Raw genomic sequence first — 25,327 nt, 5'->3', positions numbered from 1 at the left:
CTGTCAACGTAAACTCTAGATAGGGGGAATCCTGGCCCTGAAGGAGCGTGAGACCCTGAGGAGTCTACTGGACGTTCTCTTATTTGGCTATCTCTACTACATGGCCTTGGATTGCTCAGCTCTGTTGCAATTTATCAGGAACGCTTCTTTATCTTGGCGTTACCCCTAGTGGAGGCATCATTCTTCTTAAACTCCCTCGGATTTGTAGAAGTTCCAGTTCTGGGCCTTCATGCTGATTCAGAAGGGAGTCTCTTGGTTCTGGAGTTAAGATTCAGGAAATGTTAATAGTGAGGACAGATCAGGAGGTATGATAGCAGCAGTTCAGGGTGGGGTGGGAAGAAGTCATTTGTTATCTTTATGTGATTTCTTATCTGCCCTTCTCCATAAGGTCCCAGGGCAGGTTTACAGCAACGTAATATACATTTTTAAAAAGCAACAACAGGAGAAAACAGTTCCATTTAAAAAAAAGAAGTAGTAGTAACACCATTGCAGCTGGAACAGAAGAGTATAAAGTCAGTGAAGGACTTGGGAAAAACAAAACAAAGTACCTTAACCGTCAAAGGCCAGGGCGTATGTGTTCAGCATACAGCAAAAGCTATACGAGAAAAATGTTAGACACACCCACCCCTCTGTGGGAAGGCAGTTCCTCAATTTAGGGCTGTCACAGAGGGGGAAACCCTCCCAGGCTGCCCTTGCCCAGACTTTTGATGATGTCAGAACTACCAAGAGAGCCCCCTCTGCCAGTCTTGAGAAGCGATAGGGATGGAAGCAGCTTTTGGGGTATTTGGGATCTAAGGCTTTCAACACCAATGTGAGCACCTTGGATTTGGTATGGGAGCAAACTGGCTGTTTTAAAATCAGGGTTATGTGAGCTCTAAATGGAACCCTGGCCAGTAACCTGGTTGCTGCATTTTGGACCAGTTGACTCTACCAAATTAAGTCTGGAATGGCAGCCCCGTGAGGAGTGCATTGCAATAGTCATTTCTGGGGGCTGTGTGGAGTTCAGTGGCCAAGTCATCTCTGCCCAGAAGGGACCACAGCTGGAAAAGCAGCTGTAGCTAGAAATCAGCACTCCCAGCCCCTAAAACCACCTGAACCTCCATTGACAGTGTTGGATACAGGAGCACCCCACAAGATGTGGACTTGTTCATTCCAGAGGAATGCATCCCCATTCAGAATAGGCAGGCTCTGCACCTCCCATACTTGAAAACAGAGAACATCTTTTTAGGATTTACGTAGCTTCAATTTATTGGCCCGCATCCAAATGTACTAGCCCCCTTGAAATGAGCATCGGAAGCAAGGGAGGTGGTGCATCTAGAAAGCAGAAGAAATACATTTGTGGGGGCAGACAAGAGATGTGTGGTGTAAACGAGGAAGGACAAGACAACCATTCCCTGGAAATGTATTTCTTCTGGTTAATGTAAGGCAATTCTATTCCCATCGTTATTCATGAGTGCTGACTTGCAGAATTGACTACCAGCTATTGACATTGCGTTGTGTTATCTTCCTGGAATGCATCTGCAGAAATTGAAACACAAAAATGCTAACCAGGCCTCTCCTTATCTTGTGAAATCTGCTAGGAGCTCAAACAGAGATCTGCAGGACTGTGATGCGTGCATTTAAAAGATGGAGAGTACAACAACTAAAACATGGAAATTTCTCTCAGAGGACTTGCCAGTTCTAGTTAGCACATCTGTTAAACTAAGTGTGGTATCTAAATGATCCACTCATTTATTTGAATGAGTCTAGCCCAACACCACCAAAAGGATTGGCAAAATGCTGGCAACTCTAATTACAGTACTGGGTTTCAGAGAGCTGCAAATCCCAGCAAAAAAAACTTGCTGGGTGACCTTGGGCTAGTAACTGTTTCTCAGCCTAATCTACCTCACAGGGTTGCTGCAAAGATAAACCACCTTGAGCTCCTTGGAGGAAAAGTGGGATGTAAATGTGTGACAGCCCCTACACTTTAGAACTTCCTGCCTATTGATATCAGGCAAGTGCCTTAGCTGTATGCTTTTTGGCATGTGCCTAAAATGTTTTTGTTTAGGCAGTGGCGTAGCGTGGGTTGTCAGCACCCAGGGCAAGGCAAGTAATTTGCGCCCCCTAACCCGTGGATTTGCGTCCCCTAACCAGTGGATTTGCGCCCCCTAACCCTAACCCCCAGATGTTGCGCCCGGTGCGGCCAGCCCCCCTGCACCCCCCACGCTACGCCACTGTGTTTAGGCAATTCTATACAGACATATAGAACTTACTGTCAAATAAATAAATAAAACACATGTAACACTTGCTGTGTGAGCATTTTGAGCTTTCTCAGTTACTAAAACATTTGAGCAAAATATGTTGAATGGCCCAAAGGTTACAGAGTGGCATCAGCACATAAAGGAGATTATACAATGAAAACTTGTTTGGCACACCAAAATTCCAGGTTGAGTCAAAATGCAGCATTTAGCACACTGGTTACCAGGGATCACATAGAATGCTGGCGTTACTACATACAGGTTAAGTGCAATTCTGCCACCCAGTGGAAAGCTGAGATTCCGTAACATTTTAAAATAGTTATCAGTTTCTTTTCAGATTTTTGTGAGCAACATCAGGGTATCATTGTTGCACAGAGGTCAGAGCCACAGATTCTTTGATCAAAGAAAACCCTGTTTTTGTTTTGCAGAGTTTTCGTGGGGACGAATATATACCATTGCCCTGCCCCCTCATCTGTTTAGCTTAAATGGTGGCTTTCTGACCATAGGAGATCATTTCTGCTGTGAAATAAGTAGCAGTATGCTGTTTCTGTCCCACTACTCCACTGGTTATACATCTTATAATGAATGTTTGCGTTTATTCATCTTTCCTATTGAGATTCTCTGTGCTGTGCATGTTTCCAGGAACTGGTAAAATGCTCCTGTTTCCATTTTGTTTAATACATGAACCAAAAATGCCCAGTTATGGCTCATGTCACAAAGGAATGTGGAATGCCTCACCCTACGTATGATTGGCTGCCCTCTGTACCACTGTTTTTTCATTAACTAGATTCTCAGAATTAAATCAATTTTGAAATTTGGCTTCCTCCCAAGTAAGCATGCATAAGATTCCATTTTACTTTTTCAGAAAATTTGTTGGTATTCCTGCTGATTCAGTTGGTTATTTTAGCTATTGCTCTGTAGTTGGATTAATGCTTTTATTGTTGTTTGCCATTTGTATTCCTTTTGATATTTCTAGTTGTGCAAGATGTCTTCAGTGTGTCCAAGAAAGGCAGAATGTTTTGGTTTTTTTCCTAGGCAATAAGACTATAGTCTGGAAACTACTTACCTTGGGAGTAAGCCTCACTAAATTCAGTACTTCTGACTAGGATTATAAAGCAATTAAAGAGCAGTCGCTGCTGCTATTTCTGCCCTTCTTGTTATGCTAATTTAACTCCTAAAGAAAGACAATTCCTTTCCATGCTTGATCTTGACTGAAACCGATTCAGTAACATTTAATTGCTCAGATATTCTAGTCCAGCAGTTCCTCCCTGGACCTTTCCTTTGAAAAAATTAAAACATACTGTTTTGTACAGGCAGTTTCTTATTTCCCACGCCACTTTATTTAGTGATATACCCCCGATTGTGCGTTTAATAATTTAGGTCGGAGCAAGGGATCTCCAAGCACACTTCATTGCTTAAGGCCGCTTGTTTTTTGGGATTGCTGAGCATTAAGGAAACTTCGTGGAGTGGGGAGAGCAAGTTCTGCTTCAATGTCCAGAACAGTCAAAGAAGGCAATTCTTTAAAAAAATCTGTGTGTTTTTTTATTATTATTTAAAAACCACATATTCCTTATTCGACGAAATAAGCAAGGAGCCTGGTCAATAACTAATGCCACAAAGACGTCCGCAGCGGACGCCAAAGCTCCCCTCTAAGCGGCCCCATGAGGGCAGAAGGCGGAACGCTTCGACCCCGCCCCCTCCTCCCAGCATGCTCTGCGCCATGTGCGCGCGCACCCCCTTCCGTTAGCTAAGATGGCGGCGCCCGCGCTACGAGCCGGTCGCCGTTGGCTTTTCGGCCTGAGGGCCGCTTCGCCCCGGCTCCAGGAACCTGGGGGACGGCGGCAGTCCCACGACCAGCGGCCGCGGGCTCCGGCCAAGGGTCTCTTAGCGGCTCAGCTCGAGCGGGGCCTGTTCCAGGAGATTTTCCCTCCCCAAGCCGCCGAGGAGCAGCTCCCCGGGTTGTTGGAGGCGGGCCGCCTTCCCGTCACGGCCTACTGCGGCTTCGACCCGACGGCCGACTCGCTGCACGTCGGGCACCTGCTGGCGGTGCAGGGCCTGCTGCACTTCCAGCGCGCGGGCCACAACGTGGTGGCCTTGGTTGGCGGCGCCACGGCGCGCCTGGGAGACCCCAGCGGCCGCGCGGAGGAGCGCGATGTCCTCCCGGAGGAACGCGCGCGGGAGAACGCGGCCTCCCTCCGCCGGGGGCTCCAGAGGCTCTTCGACAACCACCGCGAGCTCTTCTGGAGCGGGGAAGGGGCTCGCCTGGGCCGCGCCGCCGTGCTGGACAACGCCAGCTGGCTGGAGCGCGAGTCCGTGGTGGGGTTCCTGTGCGCCGTCGGGGGCCACCTGCGCATGGGGACGCTGCTGAGCAGGCAGAGCTGCAAGGCCCGCCTGAGCAGCCCCGGCGGCATGGGGCTGGCCGAGTTCCTGTACCCGGCGCTGCAGGCCTACGACTTCCTGCACCTGCACCGACACCACGGCTGCCGCATCCAGCTGGGAGGAGCGGACCAGATGGGCAACATCATGTCCGGACACGACCTCGTCTCCAAGTACGAGATAAGGAGTTGTGGGGGAGGCCTGCATTTGGAGTGTGCTCACCCCCACGCTTAAGCTGGGGTAGCTGGATGGGGGAGAGGTTATTACAGAGCAGTAGCTTACATACCTAATCAATAGGGACAGGTGCGTTGCAAGTGAAGAGGCATGGGGTGGGGAGGGCAGAGGGAAAGCAAGCAGACAAAGCCAAGGATCCGTTCTCAACAAATAGTTGTGCACGTAACGGCCAGCTGAAATTGGAGCAGTTAGGAACCTAAGAAGAGCCTGCTGGATCCTGATCCAGCAAGCCCCATCTTGTCTGGCATCCTGTTATCAATAGTGGCCAATTAGATCCCTGTGGGAAGTTCAGAGGCAAGAGGCTCCTGATTGAGCTGGTCTTTTAGCAGAGCTGATGAAATGGGCCCAGGTCTTGGAGCTACTCTTAAGCTAAATTTGAAGGAATTGACTTTGCCTTCCACCTCACCTCCTGCAGCAGCCTGATGGAACAGCTGCTGCTGAGGGACACTTGAGAGAAACAGTTGGGAGCCCCTGTTGAGAGTTGATTCATTTTTTCATGTGTAATCGTTATTTTACAAAAATGTTCATACACTGAGTCAATAAAACAGTTCACTTAGATATAGAAATATGAGAGGCATTTTTTGGAAGTATTTTTTACCATTTTTCAAATTAAAGAATTGGAAATTTGAGGGGATGGAAAACTCTAGTGTACTCCTTTGAAATAACAAGCTCCTCAGAGTAGTTTCTGATATTTATTAATTATATTTATAAACTGTCCATCTAAGGTCTCTGGAGCAATTACATAGACAGAAGCATAATAATTGTAATATGATTTCTGTGTAATATAAGCATGTACAACTTGAATCCAGAGATTGGGTTTTGTTGTTTTCTGGTATTTGATATGCGGTCAGGAGAAGAAACAAGCAGTATTGCCTAAAGTTACTATACAGCAGGATTGCGTCTTACGTGGGGGTTACGGTTTTTTGCAGGGGGGGGTAGCGTGTAAAGCTGAAATTGCATATACAGTGGTACCTCGGGTTACATACACTTCAGGTTACAGACTCCACTAACCCAGAAATAGTACCTTGGGTTAAGAACTCTGCTTCAGGATGAGAACAGAAATCATGCTCCAGTGACGCGGCGGCAGCGGGAGGCCCCATTAGCTAAAGTGGTGCTTCAGGTTAAGAACAGTTTCAGGTTAAGAACGGACCTCTGGAACGAATTAAGTACTTAACCCAAGGTACCACTGTAGTCAAAACAGCCCCTGGAACTGTCCCTGAATGGGCAATTTTATCTTCCAGAGTCAGTGTGAGATCTCTTGGAACCAGGGTGATGGCCTTCAGAGCCCATGCAAGAGTCTCCCAGAGCCCAGTAAGTGAGACAGAGAGCTTAAAAGCTCTTTCCATGCCAAAAAGTTCTTAAGCTCTCTGCCTTGCATGCATTTAATTTGTGCAGTTGCAGCTCGCTGAGATGGAATCCATAAAAGCTGTGGGCCTACTGTAAACTCCCACCCTGCCCTGGTATAGGTATGTTTGGAACTTCAGCATACAGTAGGCTGCTGCTCCATCACTAGCACTAGATATATTGATAATTAGTTTTTGAATAACACTTAAGGCATTTCTACCTTTAAAATGAATAAATATGAGAAACAGTGCACTATTATGTTATGTTAAGTTCCCATGGTGACATCTTTTATGGAAGTGTTGCATCTCTTGCTCAGCAGGTACAGCACACACCCTTCCCACAGAAGGTCCCATCATTGGTTCCCTCTACTTCTAGTTAGAAAGTTATTGGGTAACTGTACTTGAAAAGGTTACATGAGACTTTGAAACCTGCTTCTAATAAGAATAGATGAATGGACCAGTGGTCTAACATTATAAAGTAGATTCATATTTTTATATTCCTCTTATTTATGCATTTTTTGTTGTGAGCTGTTTGGAGACCTATGCACAATAAGTGGCTAGCAAGTCTAATAAATACTATCTACCTTTCCCTAGAGGGACGCGGGTGGTGCTGTGGGTTAAACCACAGAGCCTAGGACTTGCCGATCAGAAGGTTGGTGGTTCGAATCCCCGTGACGGGGTGAGCTCCCGTTGCTCGGTCCCTGCTCCTGCCAACCTAGCAGCTCGAAAGCACGTCAAAGTGCAAGTAGATAAATAGGTACCGCTCCGGCAGGAAGGTAAACGGTGTTTCCATGTGCTGCTCTGGTTTGCCAGAAGCGGCTTAGTCATGCTGGCCACATGACCCGGAAGCTGTACGCCGGCTCCCTCGGCCAATAAAGCGAGATGAGCGCCGCAACCCCAGAGTCGGTCACGACTGGACCTAATGGTCAGGGGTCCCTTTACCTTTATATGGTGGACATATTAACACCACATGGCCTCAGTCTGGAGGACTGTACCAGCATCACTTAGCTTCCATCAAAAAAAAGAAAAAGGTTGATTATCTTGAAAAGTCACCAGGTGGATGCTTGATATCATTATGCAGTAGACTGTCCAATCTAATTTATTTAATTTTCCCTTTAGTATCAGCTTTTTATGGCCAGTGCTTGTTTAAAGTATTTCTTGGAGGCAGTCTAACATTCAAGGCCTAGGGGTATTAAGTGAACTAGTCAACCAAAATATCATATAACTTAGGTCTGAGTAATACTTGTGCCATTACTAGTTTCTTCAAGAGAGGGCATGTATCTGCACATGACATGTTTGGGCTCTTGGCTGTCAAGAGCTCTAAAGGAACTGGGCATAAAGAGGCAAGTGACTGATGGGAGAGGAGAGTTCATTGTGTAAGCAGATCAACAGATTTTTGACAGATAGCTGAAGGTAATAGGGTTGCCTTCTGTTGTAGAAATGTTTGTAGGTCTTGAAAATAAATGTGTACCATGTTCTGTTGACAAGTAACATAACTTAAGTATTGTAATTTGTTTCCTATTAGGGTGACAGGCGAAGATGTATTTGGAATAACGGTGCCTCTTATTACAAGTACCACTGGAGATAAGTTGGGGAAATCTGCTGGCAATGCAGTTTGGCTAAACAGAAATAGGACCTCTCCCTTTGAGTTATATCAGTACTTTGTCAGACAGCCAGATAGCGCTGTTAAAAGGCAAGTACGTTTCTTATCGATCTATGTGAATTACTGTTCTAGAACAAAATGACTGCTTTGCTAGTGTGTGGTAGTGGTTAGCGTCAGATGAAAAATGGGAAAACTCAGGCTCAAAGGCACACCAAATCACCTTAGGCCAGTCACACACTCACCTAATCTACCTTCCAGGATTGTCATGACTCAAATGGGGGTAAAAACTATGTATGCCATACTGATTTCCTTTTGCAAGAGGTGGGGCATAAATTAAAATTTAGAATATATACAGAAAAGGGTCCAATCTAGCCCAGGCTAAAAATAACTAATGCAGCACTCAAAATGTGTCCAAGGTTTTAGAGGTTTGTTAGCAAAAAAATGTTATTAACCTTGCATAAACAATAACGTATTTTCTGCTTTCCATCAGTGTTAGAAACTGAGATATGAAAACTAGGAGCTAAATGGCACCTTACACCTAGGTTATGGGCGCAATAATGGAATGTCTAGACACACTTTTTTATAACAAGAATACAAGTCTGAAAATGAATGAACTGTAGCTAAAATATTATGTTCATTTTTCACATGGTCTAGTCCAGGGTTTCCCAAACTTGGGTCTCCAGCTCTTTTTGGACTACAACTCCCATCATCCCTAGCTAGCAAGACCAGCGGTCAGAGATGATGGGAATTGTAGTCCAAAAACAGCTGGGGATCCAGGTTTGGGAAACACTGGTCTAGTCCTTCCCCTGCCTCTCCCCAAACATTCTTAAGAGGATCTCTTCTCCAGTCTTCGGAGAGTAGCTGGAAGTGGGGAGGCAGAAAAAGGCCATCCTTTCCTTCCACTCTGCAGTTTTAATCCGAAATCTTAGGCATAGTACTGCTCCCAGAGCTCAGAAACTGCTCGTACTAATGAAATTCCCTGTCGCAAAAGGTGCCTAGAATAATGGGAGTTTTGAACACTGAATTGTATTATAAAACCTGCATATGGTGTTCTTTAACGTTTTTATTAAGTCTCAAAATACTCTGAGGTTCTGCTACATCTTTGACCACCTCTGATTTTACTGTGCAGAGGGCTTGTGCTGTTGTACTGGTGCAAGAAATAGTCTTGTCAATATCCTAAGCACATATTGTTACTGTAAAAACAATACAAAGTTACTCGTTAAGACTTTGGTTGGTTTTGCAAAAACTAGACTGACACAGACACCCCTCTATATATTGTTCAGAAGGCTTAGATTCAGTATTTTCAGTTTTTAAAAAGCAATCATAAAAATGCATTTTTGTTTTTACTCGGTCATTAACAAGATTATGCTACTACTTTAAAAATTTAAAAATTTACGGAATCTAAAGCATGGATTGAGGGGCTGAAATTAGTGTAGATCTGCATTGTCTGTTACAGAAGCAAAATGTGGCTCTGAAGGCAGTCTTGTATAGGGGAAATTTTAATGTTCAATGTTGTATCATGTTTTAATTTGTTAGACGCCACCCAGAGTGGCTGGGGTAACCCAGTCAGATGGGGGGCATATAAACAATAGATGATGATGGTGGCTATTTTCCCTTTAAGGTATCTGAAGCTTTTCACTTTCCTCCCTCTTCCGGAAATCCAACACATTATGGAAATGCATGCTAAAGAGCCTGAGAAGTGGGGGCCCCAGAAACGGCTTGCTGCTGAAGTAACTAAGCTTGTACATGGGAAAGCAGGTCTGGAATCTGCTAAGAGGTAAAGGAAGACTTAGGCTGTTAATATGTTGATTTTTGGACCAAAATGTTAATGGAAATGCAGACAGGAAATTTCAGCTTTGCAAAGATGCAGAATTTACAGAGGAGTCTTCTAAGTTGCTAACATTGATAAAAGCTACTTCTGCAAGTCTTGGTCATAATGTAAATATTGATGAGTACTCTTTTTGTTTTATGTTTTTAAAAAACCAGGTGCACAAGGGCCCTTTATTACAGTGACATAGCAGCACTAGAGACCATGTCCGACCAAGAGCTTCAAGAACTCTTCAGGGAAGCACCATATGTTGAGTTGATGCTTGAACCTGGGACAACAGTACTTGATTTGTGTCGGAAAGCGAATGCTATTGTAGATGGACCAAGGGGGTAAGTTAATATTTACACATTCTGCGGCATTAATTCTGTAGCTGCTTAGTCTAGAAACAAGCTTCAAGCTTATCTGTTTCTACTTAGTAGGCAGCCTCATTGTGTGAGACAGCCTTCCTGGTGAGGCTGCATCTCTTACCTGACCTCCCTCTGGCCAAATTGCCACTGGGTACCATGACCAGAGAGGGGGGTAGTACATACCTGATGGAAGATCCAATATGGTACTTCTGCTGCCACCTCCTCTTCCCCTCTCCTGTCACAGTACAGTGGTGCCTCGCAAGACGAAATTAATCCGTTCCGCGAGTCTCTTCGTCTTGCGGAACACGGCTATTAGCGGCTATTAATGGCTTAGCGGCTTTAAGAAAAAGGAAACAAACTCGCAAGAACTCGCAAGACGTTTCGTCTTGCGAAGCAAGCCCATAGGGAAATTCGTCTTGCGGAACGACTCAAAAAACGGAAAACTCTTATGTCTAGTGAGTTTTTCGTCTTGTGAGGCATTCGTCTTGCGGGGCACCACTGTATGCAGCAGGAGTTCAACTGTCTGCTATTGCCTGTATGTCTGTGGCTGAGTGAGTTTCTACCCTAATTTGTCATCACTGACAGGTTATTATAACTTTAAACTATTGTAAGGTGGTCTAGCTCTAGCCGTGTCATTGACTGTACAATTTCTTTTTTCAAGGTATCGTGACATAAGAAGTGGTGGAGTTTCTATAAACCACATTAAAGTAACTGATCCCGATGCTGTTCTTGTTCTTGGACAACATATTCTCAATAATGGCTTGTCACTCCTTAGAATTGGAAAAAGAAATTACTATGTTGTGAAATGGCTTCAGTTGTCACACGAAGAACAAAAATGCTGAGGTTCTTTTCAAGTATGTTATGAGTGCATTTTACTTCATGGACTGAGAACACACACCAAACAACTCGCAAGAACTGTGGTGTGAATTGCTTTTTCTCACTGTGTGAGACTCGGTATCGTCTAGAAATTGGATGGCACCTTAATTCGTACTTAAATCATGAAATGAGGAGGAACTCTATGGTACAATGCAGAGTTTATCCAAAGAAAGCAACTGTTGAAATATGTTATCGTAAGTATTGGTTATAAAACGTTTGTCTACAATAAAGATAACTAAATTAATCCTGAAAGTTATTATTACTTGCATTGTTAGTGTGGAAAGGATGTGAAAGGATGTGACATAAGAACCCATTTCCGTTTGAAGTAGTGACAAGCCAGGCAGCTAGCTCCTGAGCCCACAGATAACCTAATTTTCATTGTTTTTAATGGGTTTTAATTTTTTAAAACCAAGTTATTTTATCAACTATTTTATGTTCTAGAAGCTGGAGGACAGAAGAGTATGGCACTGTCATGCCAACAGCAATTAGGTTTTAATAAGACGTAAGAATCCATTTTTTCCCCTAAACAATATAGTGCTTGTTTCATTACTCAGTTGAACTTTCTGCTTTGTAATCAAGCTGTTTTTGAGCAAAACATGGGCTGGGGTCGATGCCTTGAGGTTGCTCTATGATGAATGTATATGGAGATTATGCTCCCATGTAGCAGGTAATGGAGTGTGGGATTTGTAACTCAGGGTGTAATTTATCTTTCTATGGATAGTACAGAGGTCCAGCAGACCTAAAAGCTGTTCTTACAACATGCAGATTGGAGTAGATGACCCTCACAGTTCCTTCCAAGTCTGCAGTTCTAAGATTCCCAGCTAATAGGGAGTTCCTTAGGTTTTAAGCAAAGTATAGTTAATGTAGGTCTACTGCCTCAGAGTTACAGTATGTGAACAGTTGGGCCTCTGATCCAATAGTGGTTTTGTCCAGTCTGCCATAGTAGGTAGAAGCTCCCTATCTCAAAAATTTGGGTTGAATTTTACACCTTTAAATAACACCTACTCAAAGAGGCTGCTTGTACAAATGAGTTAGCTGGCGAACTTCACACCTTCTGAAATTTATTGTAGCTATATAACTTGACATAGTGACCTAGTGTTTACCCCTAACCCATTAGCAACTGTCTCAGCAAGTGAAGTTAAATACTGACCATACTTTAAAATGTGGTTTATTGATGTAAAACTGTCGTTTCTACACAATCAGCTTTATTTACAAAAGTAACTACATACATTTGGTACTGATGATGGATAAACTACCCTTCAGTCTGCATAGGTTAAATGTTCTTTCAATTCGCTTATGCGTTTTCAATTCTAAGTTGGACTAGACAGTGATTTTTTAAAATACGTACAGCTGTGTAGTTCCATTGCCTTAGATACACAAGCCTAAAAGGCAGGATGAAAATCACTCTAAATGCAGTCACACCCACCCACACACCCCGATGACTCAAAGTGCATAATATAGTACATCGCATGCTAACCTTGTAGAAACGTGGTTTGTTCAATCCTGTGCAAGCAATACTGAAAGTGCTAGTACAGCAGTGGCATTAGTAACTGCTATTTTAAATATATTCACAGCTGCTGATATTACTTGTAACTATGTGAGATTGAAATGGTCTATTTGAAAACTTCATGGCAGTATGAAGAGATTTTCTAGTGAAGACCGGCTTGCCCTTTAAAACCTTAGCGATCTCAATTCAGATGGAGCAGGGCTGGGGAACTTTTTGGTCCCCAAAGCTGCATTTCCTCTTGTCGCTCTGGGAGCTGCATGCTATGGTGACCCCTGCAAACATAACACAGTCCTGCACCCCCAAAAAAATACCGCTGAAGGAATGTGTGTTGTTGGAGAATGTGAATTAAGCTTTCATCAAAAACATCACTCTGCAATAGTTTTGACAAACACTGTTGAGAGTCAGTAAAAAGGGTTTGTGTGGCTTGTAGGCTGCTAAGTTCCCCGCTCCTTGTGTAGTTTAGTATTTTTTAGGGCAAGATTGCCTTTAGGAATTCTTTCAAGGGGTAGTATTCCACCGATGATCTATATACTCAGCATCTTGTTGAACATTCGCATGTGCTTCAAAATCCATGGTTATCACAGAAGTGTCATAAATTGAAACAATATTGGGGCTGAAAAGGTTAAGTTTCCACCATAAGACTTAATTCCCCACCTGTACCACCCTGAAATCTGATGAGGGGCAGTGAGGTTTAAATAATTAATAAATAAGCAATATATTAATGTGAGGAACCTTTTACTGGCTCAAAGCTGTATCCTGATGTCCACATGCCAGTGATGAATACAGCAAATGGGGGCAGAGCAACAAACGTAATTATAAATTTGTTTTTTACAGTAATTTCTATATATGTCCCCTCTATCCTCCATCCAGGCAACCAAGAGCCGTATCTGAATTCAAGGACCCATTCCAGCTATGCAAAAATGTTCAGGGTGCAAGGCCAATGACCAGTGTGGCTTGGGAAAGAATTATGAGGGTCACATAAGGGGGCCTAGGTTGTGGTTCACCATACATGGTAACTATTTGCACATTACTGTACCTCTGATATCCAGCAAGCAAGGATATATGTTGAATCCCACTTCCATGGGACAGTGCTCATTGGTTTCACCAGGCCATGTCTTAATGTGTCTGGCAAAATCAATACCTTTTAAAACAGTGGATGAGACAGGCTAAATTAGAACGCATAGTAATTTGACATCTACTCAGAATTAATTCTTACGTTATCTTTTTTTATCCTCTGACAAATTTATCAAACATCCTCTAAAGGCCTTTAACCATTGCAGGTCAGCAACCTTGTTAATTTATACCAGATGTTGCTGAACTACAACACCAATTGGTCCTAGCAAGCACAGCCAGGGATGGTGAATGTTGTAGCTAGTAACATCTAGTGGACCAAATGTCCCCACACCTGATACTTAATGACTTCTGGAAGTTTTCACCTTTACAGGTTAATTCTTTAGTGAAACATGATCACATCAATCTAGATGTTTAGCCCCATCAGTAGTGTGTTCTTGTTTCATGCTCTAAATTACTTTAGCCCGTTCTTCCTTCTACCTGGCATGACCCCCACCAGTCAACAGCAGTTCATGGGTACCCTTACCCCTCACTGGACTGGGTTTCCCTCTAGTCAGTCTTTTGTTTTTGTATTTCTGTAAACACAGGGGTTGTCCCACCCATACTGCCTACTTGGGGATGGGGTGGTGCCCTTTTGGTTACTTAAGTGACAGCATTCTTGCCTGAAGAACAGAAATAGAGGGAATGAGATAATTCTACGTTAGCTGGCACTAGGTACAGGTTCACTGAACTTAGTAGGAGGTTAACATACCCCTCAGGAGGCTGACTTAAGTACCATCATGCCACAGATTTGCCAAAGCATCAGAAGCGATCTTAAAGCATGATTTTATTTTCAATATGCTTGCTGTATGTATGATTTTTGAGGAGGGTTCCAAGTGCCTGCACCCTTAAAGGCACCATCACAATTATGTTTAAATATACTGTAAGGGGAAGAAGAGAGAAATAGCATGTTTTCAAACTGCTACTGAACATTCCCATTTAATGTCCAATACCTTTTGTCTCAAATGTAAGCTCAGTTTACTCTTTTCAGCCTGTTGTGTAAGGACTGAGTGGATAAAATCCTGTACACAATGTGTGAAGGCCAAGGGTTTATTTTTTCCCCACAAGTACACAGGTTGAGGAAGGCAATATCTACTTAGGATCTGCACCTCACAGCAATCTAAAAACATAGTTCTTCCAACGTAACACATATTTTCCTTCCATGCAGGAAAAATGATGTGTGTGAGCAAGGTGTACTGTGCTTTAAACATAAACTTACAAAATTTTAAGGAACTAAAGTGTCATTACTGTTGATTTTGGTGACTATGGCAGACAATCAAGCAAGTTACCACACCAACACGTAAGATGAAAGTAGCTCAAAAACAGTAATGGGTTGGGACCATTGAATTAATCTAAAGGCCAGCTGCTTTTACACCAATATTTTCTAAAGTTTCTTTACTTTTCAATGATTTAGGAGAAACCTGATCTGCCACAATACCTTTTAATATTGCTGTTTTGTTAGTCTGGAACTCTACAAGTGGATTGTCCACGGGTTTTGGTCCCAGACATGAGGATTCTTCAAATTCTGATTACTTCTTTGTTGATAACGCTTCTTAGCAGAATCTCCACTTACTCCAGATTTATCTAGCTAAAGGACAAAAATAGCCAATGCATTTTGGAAGTTAGCCAGATATTTCTTTTAAGGTTCTAAAACATGAGGGTACACATTACACAGTTATAAGGCAGTATTTCTACTGTGCGGTTTATCTGTTTGAGACTTTAGAGTGCATGCAATTAAATTCATCTTAAAGAAAATATCGTGGTGTCCTTTCTTCATGGTTGAAAAACCTATATTGCAAAACCAGCTTAAAAGGCTACATCACAATACTACAGTGTTCATCCTATCCACAGGCAACTCATTTAGCAAGCCAGGCACTGGAATTTTTACATGGTTCTTTCCTTAAGTTCAGTCCAGTCCAATTCCTCACAGGAGAACAGACCTTGGTCTTTGCACCAGGAAACTAGTAAAGAAAATATGTTGATTATATGAGACTTGTTTTGCAAGTACAGCATACTTTTCTGTCCGTAGAAAGCCAAACTGAATTGTCTTTATGTGAGCAGATTTATACATACTGCAGTAAACATAGAAGTTCATAAGTATATATAACGTCTAGCAATTTTCAAGTCATCCATTTCTTCATCCAGCTGGAGAAGCCCTTCACCAAAGGTGTGTCTCTCGAATCTCAGCAATAATATGACTGGCTCGCTGCAAGGCCTAGGACAAGAACAGAAATTGCTGAGATTTATACTTGTCAAGTCACAGGCAGAGATAAACCACAAAAGTGATACAATAAAAATCATTGGGCAATAATTAAGTGATGGCTGAATATGGTAGCACGAGGGGTGAGGCCAACAAAGCACTGACCTCTGCAAGATGCAAGACCTCACATGCTGCAAGATTCAGGGAAGATGGGTTGGTTTGGTTCATAAACCAAGCCAAAACACTGCTTACTTCTGATCATGTCTATAGCCAATGAACTTTGCATACAGTCCTATCTGGAAAAGGAATGGTAGAAAGTCTCATGACCTCAGCCAAAGAGTGCACTAACTGGATCTTAAATTTTGGGTCCAGTACAACCGCATCTTGTGCACGTTTAACTTGAACAATTTCAACCCTACACCGTCGAAGGCCATCTGGTTGAAATCCCACAAGTTAAAAGTGAAGCCGGCATGCGGAAAGGGCCTTGCTTCCCAAGCAAGGCAGAGAGCTTCAAAGCTCTTTTTGTACGTTCTTGCCTCTACATACCAGGTCTGGGATGCTCCCACAAGATCTCAGAGAACCAAACCCCCATGTAAGACACAATTGTGAGGCTCACGGTGGCAGAGTATGAAAATAACTATACTAGTGTACATAACAAAACTAACTTGGCTTGTTACAGAAAAGGGACTGCAGTACCTGTAACATATCAGCTGCCTCCTTCCTGCGCTGAGCCATGTCCTCTGATTCAGTCAAAAGGTCATCCAGCAATAAGGCTTTGTACAGCTGTCCTACTAGCTCACTCTGAAGAGAGTCTTTCACGTGGTTAACCAAAAAATGCATCACTGCTTTTGGCACACTGCAAGCAAGCAAGCAAGCAAATAAATCAAGCACATAACTCACGGAGCTAAGGGTTCTTTCTTAAATTTATATACCACCCTTCACCCAAAGATCACAGGGCAGATTACAACATAAAAACACAAAATACATAACAATGATTAATAACCTTCCCCCGAACACTTAAAAGACCATAGACTATTTAACCATCAAAGGCGTGGTTGAAGAGGAATTATTTTTGTCTGGCACCTAAAAATATGTAATGAGGTGCCAGGTGAGCCTTCCTAGGGAGAACATTCCACAAGCAGGGAGCCACCACAGAAAAGGCCCATTCTCATGTTGCCACTCTTCAGATCTCTCATGGAGGGGGCATATGAAGAATGACCTCAAGTGATGGTTGCAGGGTCCAGGTTAGTTCATATGGAAAGAGGCAGTCCTTGTATTGGGGTCCTGAGACATGTAGTCAAAACCAGCTGTTTGAATAGGGCCCAGAAACCAAGTTGCAGCCAATACAGTTGGGTTAGGATCAGTGCTATATGCTCAAACTGTTTTTCCTGGTGAGCAAGCTGGCTGCTGAATTCTGCAACAGCTGAAGTGCCCAAACCATCTTCAGAAGCAGCCCAACGTATAACACATTGCAGCAATCTAGCCTACAGGTTACGAGTGTAGGTAACAGAAGTCGGACTACCCCTGTCCAGAAAGGTGTGTAGCTAGGGCACCAGCCAAAGCTGGTATATGGCATTCCATGCTACTGAGGCCACCTCAGACTACTCTGAGCAGACTGACTTAAATGAATGAACTTGTTACTTACATTCATTAATTTCAATGGATCTACTCTTGAGATAGACTAACATTGGTATTTATAACACATGGTTTTAGACTATCATTTGGTAATAAATTGGTTGTATGATACATGTATTTTGTATTTACAGAATTTAGAAACAACAACCCTGAAGATAACTCGCAATATGGCAACATTTGTTTCCGTGCTAAAACACCATGGTTATTTTTGTGAAACAGTCCGTTAGAACTGAAGTGCAGGAAAGAAACTACATAGAGCTGCTCAACTGTATATTTTGAACAGTAAAAAATACTATCGGAATTAATAATAAAGCAATGAGAGGGTCAAATCCTGAAAAAGTAAGATCGCAAACCTGTCTTGTATGTTCTTCCTCACAATCAGGAAGTAGGATTTGATAAGGCGTTCAATCACCTCGCAGTCTCGTTGCTCTCGGGCTGAAAGCTTGCGTGCAACAGGAACAGGCTGATGCAGGAAAAAGCAGAGTCAAAAATATTTCATGAGCCTGCAGTTCCACTGGACTTCAAAAAGGACAGTCAGGTTCAGACGGAACTACAAGAAGGTGGCAAATACACCTGTATTTTAGAGGTGGCTTCCGTCTGGTGACATAACAATGCTGGCAAGTGTCAAGAGAATTTTTTTTAAAAAAAACAAATTGTTAATATGAGGCTTTACAGATTAAAACCTTGGAGGTGACACAACATACCTGACTCTTGGGGGAAATGGTGGCATCATTGCTGTCACTTGTGAACAAGTCACAATAGATCCTAGGCCTTAAAAAAAGATGACATGCTGTTCTTTGCTGGAGTGAATGGACATTGTTCTTGAGAAATTTGCCAGGTCTAAGAACACAGCTCCTCAAAATTGAGCTTTTTATTCTTTGTGTTTTTAAGAGCATGTTTCCAGCCCTTAATATTATAGAGTAAAGCTTATGGACATGACAACATCATCACTAACAAAGCCACAAACAGCCTGGGAAAACTCAAGCTACTCCATATAACATATATTTCCTGTATAAACAGTGCATATCCTTGTTTAAAAATAACCCATGAGTCTCACCTCTCTCCATCTATCATTTCAACCTCTGTTAAAATAACAGTCTGTGCAATCGGCTACAAAAATCACAGTGGCAGGATGGTACAGAATGCACAAACCAGTAGCATTTTGCTATTAAACTATTAGTTGAATTATTGTACTGTGATTTATAAGCCACTCTGAGAGCCCTTTTAGATAAAGAGTGGGTTATAATGTTCTATTCCTCTCCTACTGCATGAAATCTGAACCACCCTGTCCATTTTGCTAATTTGCACATGATAGTCCAACTGAATGTATAAATATAGTGGTGCATAATTTGGTACAGAGTTAGCATGTAAAATATGCAGCTGATATAAATTAAGTACTTGTTCGCACAAACCAAAAGTACCTTTTAGAATTCATGGTGATCAATAAATTTGTATTCCCCCACCCCTAAAGAATACCTCTATCCTGGCTACTAGCTACAATATACTTTTGGGACGCGGGTGGCGCTGTGGGTAAAACCTCAGCGCCTAGGACTTGCCGATCGCATGGTCGGCGGTTCGGATCCCCGCGGCGGGGTGCACTCCCGTCGTTCGGTCCCAGCACCTGCCAACCTAGCAGTTTGAAAGCACCCCCGGGTGCAAGTAGATAAATAGGGACCGCTTACCAGCGGGAAGGTAAACAGCGTTCCGTGTGCTGCGCTGGCTCGCCAGATGCAGCTTGTCACGCTGGCCACGTGACCCGGAAGTGTCTGCGGACAGCGCTGGCTCCCGGCCTATAGAGTGAGATGAGCGCACAACCCTAGAGTCTGTCAAGACTGGCCCGTATGGGCAGGGGTACCTTTACCTTTTACCCCTAAAGAATACCTCTATCCTGGCTACTAGCTACAATATACTTTTGGCTGACAGCCATGTTTAAAAATGGGGGTTGAGAACATAACTCAAAAGGACCAAACCCTGCCCACTCCTAAGTTCTGTGAGGAGCACACCCTGCTCTTCTTGTACCAGCTTGCAAATTTTGTTCCTATGCTGAGAAACTTACCACATCCAGCAAATTTACAGCATGGCCTCTTTGAGGGCTAGCAGGTAGGACCGTTACTGGTTTTGATTTTTCCTCAGCTAATATTTCCTCAGCTCTGGAGGTTTTCAGCATGCCTCTCCAGTTGCCTGTTCCGGCTTCCTGAGCTCCATCTCCCACAGCAGAGGATGTCTAATACAAAGAAAATATACAATACCCAAATTCCAATCAGTTATTTGCAAGGAAAATGTCCTGCGTTCCAAATGCTTGATTATTAGTGATTCATTTAATCCCATTCTACATGCAAGAAATTAAATCTTCAATTTAACACACACACCATTGAGGAAGGTTAGACTGAATAGTGCCCTAAATACACACAGAAAGCCATCTCCAGAAAAGCCCAAATGCCACCAACTTTGCCTGGCTCCAAAAAGCAGAAAGACTTTCCAACTTGCCCAGGCATTCCAGCATAGTTTACAACTGGCATTAGTGTTTGGTTTTATGGCTCTGATGGATTTTATTGATATTACGACTGCATGATATTTACTGCTTAATGGAGTTTTAATGTATTCAATATTTCAGTTTGAATGTAGCAGCCTTGGAAGCCACAACATGCTGGATGATGGGGAGGTTTATAAACTGCCTAAATAAATAAAAACAGTGACAAGCTACCCAGTGAGCTTCATAGCTGAAAGGGGATTTGTTCTCCATTGGTTCTGTTTCATCACTCAGGTTGACATGCAAACACACCTAGGTATTCAGCAAGAGAACTACAGACAAACTTTATTAAGTACATGAGAAAGATGATAGGCTGTAGCAACCGATTATAATCAAGACTGAGTTTACATCAGCGCACACAAGGATGAGAGGAAGCATCAAACAAAGAGATGGGCGGATGTTTTTAAAAAATGGTCATTTGGTGTTTTGATATGCTCAATAATTCAAGAGGCTCAGTTTGAATTATCATTCCTGGATCATAAACCATGCAGCGCAGAAAGAGTGTTGAGGCCGAGAGCCCCTCTTTCAGCTTTCCTTGAGTGCCAGCTTCACTGTATTAAGCCACACAGTTATATTTAGCTATGGGAACAATTGTCTGATCTGGACCAATGTTTCTGTCAGAGGCAAGAGAAACTTACGGGGGAAGGCTACGAGATTATGTGAACTCTTATCTGCTCCTTTGGTGACCCTAGGTGGGTTGAATGGCTATGAACCAGGATAGCTAACCTTTGGCCCTCCAAATGTTGTTGGACTACAGCTCCCACCATCTCCAACATCTGAAGAGCCACAGGTTCCCCAGCCCAACTAAGAAAATCTCTCATCCTCATTAAGTGGGCTTTTCCCACTGAACAGAACAAATGGTAAAACTCAGAGCATCCCAGTTTTTTTCTAAGCCCTCTTCAGTCATTCATGCGAACACGTGAAGGTTAAAATGGTGTTCATGGGATGGGAATGTGTCCAAAGGCCTATCCCCAATCTCCTGCACATGCAGACTCCTCTTAGACCTTTGATACATATATAGTCTTCACTGGTACAATGGCTTAATACCCAAAATATGAATGATGTTAAATGGTTTGGTTTGGAATATGGATTATTTCTGCACAGCAGATTCCCTACTTTATCAATCCTCTACTTGCAGCATTTCAGCTGGACATGCTCAAGGTGAAGGAGCTGTGGCAGGCAGGCTGGTAAATGTGCGATCTTGTATCCTGATACGCACCAGAATAAACCTAACAGACTTTTTAAATCATCACATTTTCAAGTTTCATACAAAAGACTGGCAGCTCAAATATTTAAGGTTAAAGTGGGTGTTGCAAGAGATTTGGGAATAGGTATCTTAGGGCACAAGAGTCAGCTCAAGCAGAACTTTTGTTTGTCACAGATGCAGCTTACAGCTGCAAAATCACAGCTTTACCCAGAACAGTGTTATTCAACCTTGCATCTCCAGATGTTGCAGGGCTACCAATTCCCTTCATCCCTGACCCCTGGCTCTGATGGATGGAGATCATGGGAGTGTGATCCAACACCCACTGGTGATCCAACACTGAAGAACAATGCCCTAAGAACACACAACCAACAGCCTCCTGAAGCTGCCCACAACAGGAACAGAGCAGTAGTGGAAAGAAAGCTCCAAGGCTCCCCAAGACATAACTTGAAACCTACTACCTTAATGTAATTACATTAACTAGCCAACTTTGTCAGCTGGCAACACATGATCTGGGACAGGCAAAATCTGGACAAAAATGCTTATGCTTATGATAATCATGTTCAACCACTACCAGAGTGCACCACAAAATGATTTCAGCATGCAGTGCTTAGAGGAAGAAACAAAGACAGACCTTGCCATCAACCTCGGCAGAACCAGCAGTAGGGGTCTCCTGGGTGGGTGGTGCCAAAACACCAGGAGGCTTAGTGGACTAAAGAAGCAAGAAGGGCAGAAAATGATGTCAGCATTGCTTGTCTGATTATTTTAACTGAGCCTCCTTGATCTCTCTTGGCTGAAATTTCAGAAGAGTGCATGCACTTGAATTTTTGGAACAGAACCGCCCAACAACTCCAGACTCCCATGAATAAATGGAGCTCTTTGTTAATTACTGTGGTAACATTATGACTGACTTGATCTTAGGCACCACTTCCAAATTCCATGAAGTATATCGAGCCAAACAACTCACCTTGTCTCGTGACCCAGCAGAAGGCATCTCTCTGGCTAACCTGTTCCGCCTTTGCTCCTTTGAAAGAAAAAGCATAAAAAACATTCAATATGCTCATGCCACATAAAAAGGAAAGCTGGGGTGTCCTCTCTTTCCAAACAGAGCTATTTGGAATTCTTAGCAAAGTGGTTGAGTGGGTTCTCCCCTCATTTACACTCACATGATGACACTGGCAGACACTGGAGAGAATATATACAAAGAGGGAGCAGAAAAGGCTACCGGGTAACGTTCCATAAGAATAACTCCTATCAGCAAACTTCCAAATGAGACACAAGCAATGTAAAACCAAGGTAGAAGGAAAAAAGGGGAGGGGGAATTCTCTTGCCACACAAGGACAAAGCACCAGCTGACTTTTCATTCAGAATACCAGAATGGACAGCGTCTGCACACATCCATTCTGACTACAGATAGGTAGCCGTGTTGGTCTGCCATAGTCAAAATAAAAAAAATCCTTCCAGTAGCACCTTTAAGACCAACTAAGTTAGTTCTTGGTATAAGCTTTCGTGTGCAAGCACACTTCTTCAGATACACTGAAACAGAAGTTGCCAGATCCTTCTATATAGTGAGAAGGTGGGGAGGGGTATTACTCAGAAGGGTGGTGGGAATGGGAGATTGGCAGATAGCTGGGATGAGCCTGCTGACGACTCTTAACGACTGTAATGGGTCTTACAGGAAAAGGCAAGGGGTGAGAAGGTGAGAAATGGCTTAGTCATGTATAATGGGATAAGAATCCAATGTCTTTGTTCAAACCAGGTTTCTCCATGGTTTTAAGTTTGGTAATGAGTTGCAATTCAGCAGCTTCTCTTTCCAGTCTATTTCTGAAATTCCTTTGTAGTAAAACAGCTACTTTGAGATCTTGTATAGAATGTCCTGGGAGATTGAAGTGTTCTCCTACTGGTTTCTCTGTTTTGTGATTCTTGATGTCAGATTTATGTCCATTTATTCTTTGGCGTAAGGTTTGGCCTGTTTGTCCAATATAGAGAGCTGAAGGACACTGTTGGCATTTGATGCCATACACAATGTTAGATGATGAGCAATTGAATAGTCCCGAGATGGTATGTGTGATGTTGTTGGGGCCAGTAATGGTGTTGTCCGGGTGTATGTGGCAGCAAAGTTGGCATCTGGGTTTATTGCAGGCTCCGGTGCCAGTGTCCGTGTTAAGTCTGGTTGTAGTATTATTGTGGGTTAGGAGTTGTTTAAGATTGGGTGGCTGTCTGTAGGCAATGAAAGGTCTTCCTCCCAGAGCTTGAGAAAGAGAACTGTCATTGTCCAGGAGAGGTTGTAGATCTCTGATGATGCATTGTACTGTTTTAACTTGGGAGCTGTATGTAATGACTAGAGGTGTTCTGTTATTTTCTTTTTTGGGTCTGTCTTGCAGCAAGTTCTCTCTGGGTATAAGTCTGGCTCTGTTGATCTGTTGTCTAACTTCATCTGTTGGGTATTTTAGTTCTGAAAAGGTTTGCTGTAGATCTCTTAGGTGAGAGTCTCTGTCTGTAGAATTGGAACAGATGCGGCTGCCAATTTGCCCTTACCTTATCAAATTCGGTGATGACCTGTTCCTTCAGATCAGCGGCACAGCAATGGGCACCCGCATGGCCCCACAGTATGCCAACATCTTCATGGCAGATTTAGAACAACGTTTCCTAAACTCCTACCCACTCAAACCTCTCTTGTATCTGCGATACATTGACGATATTTTTATCATCTGGACACATGGTCAACAGACCCTGGACACCTTTCACCAGATTCAATGATTTTCACCCCACAATCAACCTTACAATGAATCAATCTATGCAAGAAATACATTTTTTGGACACTACTATAAAAATACAGGATGGGCGCATGGACACCACCTTATACCGTAAACCAACTGACCGACAAACATATCTACATGCCTCTAGCTACCATCCCAAACATACCAAACAGTCCATTGTATATAGCCAGGCACTACGTTACAGCCGCATCTGTTCCAATTCTACAGACAGAGACTCTCACCTAAGAGATCTACAGCAAACCTTTTCAGAACTAAAATACCCAACAGATGAAGTTAGACAACAGATCAACAGAGCCAGACTTATACCCAGAGAGAACTTGCTGCAAGACAGACCCAAAAAAGAAAATAACAGAACACCTCTAGTCATCACATACAGCTCCCAAGTTAAAACAGTACAACGCATCATCAGAGATCTACAACCTCTCCTGGACAATGACAGTTCTCTTTCTCAAGCTCTGGGAGGAAGACCTTTCATTGCCTACAGACAGCCACCCAATCTTAAACAACTCCTAACCCACAATAATACTACAACCAGACTTAACACGGACACTGGCACCGGAGCCTGCAATAAACCCAGATGCCAACTTTGCTGCCACATACACCCGGACAACACCATTACTGGCCCCAACAACATCACACATACCATCTCGGGACTATTCAATTGCTCATCATCTAACATTGTGTATGGCATCAAATGCCAACAGTGTCCTTCAGCTCTCTATATTGGACAAACAGGCCAAACCTTACGCCAAAGAATAAATGGACATAAATCTGACATCAAGAATCACAAAACAGAGAAACCAGTAGGAGAACACTTCAATCTCCCAGGACATTCTATACAAGATCTCAAAGTAGCTGTTTTACTACAAAGGAATTTCAGAAATAGACTGGAAAGAGAAGCTGCTGAATTGCAACTCATTACCAAACTTAAAACCATGGAGAAACCTGGTTTGAACAAAGACATTGGATTCTTATCCCATTATACATGACTAAGCCATTTCTCACCTTCTCACCCCTTGCCTTTTCCTGTAAGACCCATTACAGTCATTAAGAGTCGTCAGCAGGCTCATCCCAGCTATCTGCCAATCTCCCATTCCCACCACCCTTCTGAGTAATACCCCTCCCCACCTTCTCACTATATAGAAGGATCTGGCAACTTCTGTTTCAGTGTATCTGAAGAAGTGTGCTTGCACACGAAAGCTCATCCCAAGAACTAACTTAGTTGGTCTTAAAGGTGCTACTGGAAGGATTTTTTTTATCCATTCTGACTGCAGATGTAAGAAAACCCTTCTGTTCAAAGCCAGATGACCACTGATTGCTAAATGTTGCAGTCACAGACCCACCTTATAAGCTTTTTATAATTATATTGCTGTCCTCTGAGACACACCTCCATGCTATATGGGTCTGTGGCCCAACCCAGGCAAGATCATTATGTTTCTTTTAAGTTGCAATACTCACAGAAGACAGAAGCGCAGGCGATGTCCATTGATTTTAATGGATCTACCTGGAGTCTGACC

At 43.0% G+C, this 25,327-nt stretch overlaps 2 protein-coding genes and 2 long non-coding RNA genes across 10 annotated transcripts in view; 2 read left to right on the top strand and 2 right to left on the bottom strand.

Annotated features, from left to right (window-relative positions):
* The window catches only part of LOC308486885, a 151,752-nt gene extending 148,365 nt beyond the window's left edge, over positions 1-3,387 (top strand). Inside the window, exon 2 of the long non-coding RNA XR_013991361.1 lies at positions 2,048-3,387. This is a non-coding gene — a long non-coding RNA (uncharacterized lncRNA). The remainder of the gene's footprint in view (positions 1-2,047) is intronic.
* A 596-nt stretch (positions 3,388-3,983) lies between these two features.
* YARS2 (tyrosyl-tRNA synthetase 2) lies at positions 3,984-17,639 on the top strand. 4 transcript variants are annotated; one of them, XR_013991334.1, is made up of 7 exons: positions 3,984-4,786; positions 7,716-7,883; positions 9,415-9,570; positions 9,780-9,950; positions 10,630-11,038; positions 11,286-11,346; positions 17,428-17,639. XR_013991334.1 is itself a non-coding variant. In XM_081024053.1 (5 exons), exons 1-5 carry the CDS (start codon positions 3,990-3,992, stop codon positions 10,808-10,810), a joined length of 1,473 nt encoding a protein of 490 aa, XP_080880179.1. In that variant the 5' UTR covers positions 3,984-3,989; the 3' UTR covers positions 10,811-11,088. The 4 variants fall into 4 exon arrangements, 1 of the variants encoding a protein (XP_080880179.1); XR_013991333.1 differs by lacking the exon at positions 11,286-11,346; XR_013991335.1 differs by lacking the exons at positions 11,286-11,346; positions 17,428-17,639 and adding an exon at positions 13,222-13,760.
* DNM1L (dynamin 1 like) overlaps positions 14,498-25,327 on the bottom strand; it is a 40,750-nt gene continuing 29,920 nt past the window's right edge. For 2 of the 4 annotated variants that reach the window (XM_081024014.1, XM_081024015.1), the window contains 6 exons: positions 21,998-22,054; positions 21,665-21,742; positions 19,353-19,520; positions 17,650-17,759; positions 16,358-16,517; positions 14,498-15,676 (listed from right to left, as the gene is read on the bottom strand). In XM_081024014.1, coding sequence (XP_080880140.1) covers positions 15,620-15,676; positions 16,358-16,517; positions 17,650-17,759; positions 19,353-19,520; positions 21,665-21,742; positions 21,998-22,054 — 630 coding nt within the window. In that variant the 3' untranslated portion in view covers positions 14,498-15,619. The remainder of the gene's footprint in view (positions 15,677-16,357; positions 16,518-17,649; positions 17,760-19,352; positions 19,521-21,664; positions 21,743-21,997; positions 22,055-25,327) is intronic. The other 2 variants (XM_081024016.1, XM_081024017.1) reach the window with 1 other exon arrangement.
* LOC308486886 lies at positions 17,943-19,346 on the bottom strand. The gene is made up of 2 exons (XR_013991362.1): positions 19,178-19,346; positions 17,943-18,772 (listed from the first exon to the last, which is right to left on the bottom strand). It is a non-coding gene; the product is annotated as an uncharacterized lncRNA (long non-coding RNA).

The sequence above is a fragment of the Podarcis pityusensis genome, assembly GCF_964106645.2.
Source record: "Podarcis pityusensis genome assembly, chromosome: 10".
In the NCBI taxonomy this organism is placed as follows: Eukaryota; Metazoa; Chordata; class Lepidosauria; order Squamata; family Lacertidae; genus Podarcis; species Podarcis pityusensis.
The sequence above is the reverse complement of the archived record's forward strand: the minus strand, read 5'-3'. Positions and strand labels throughout refer to the sequence as shown.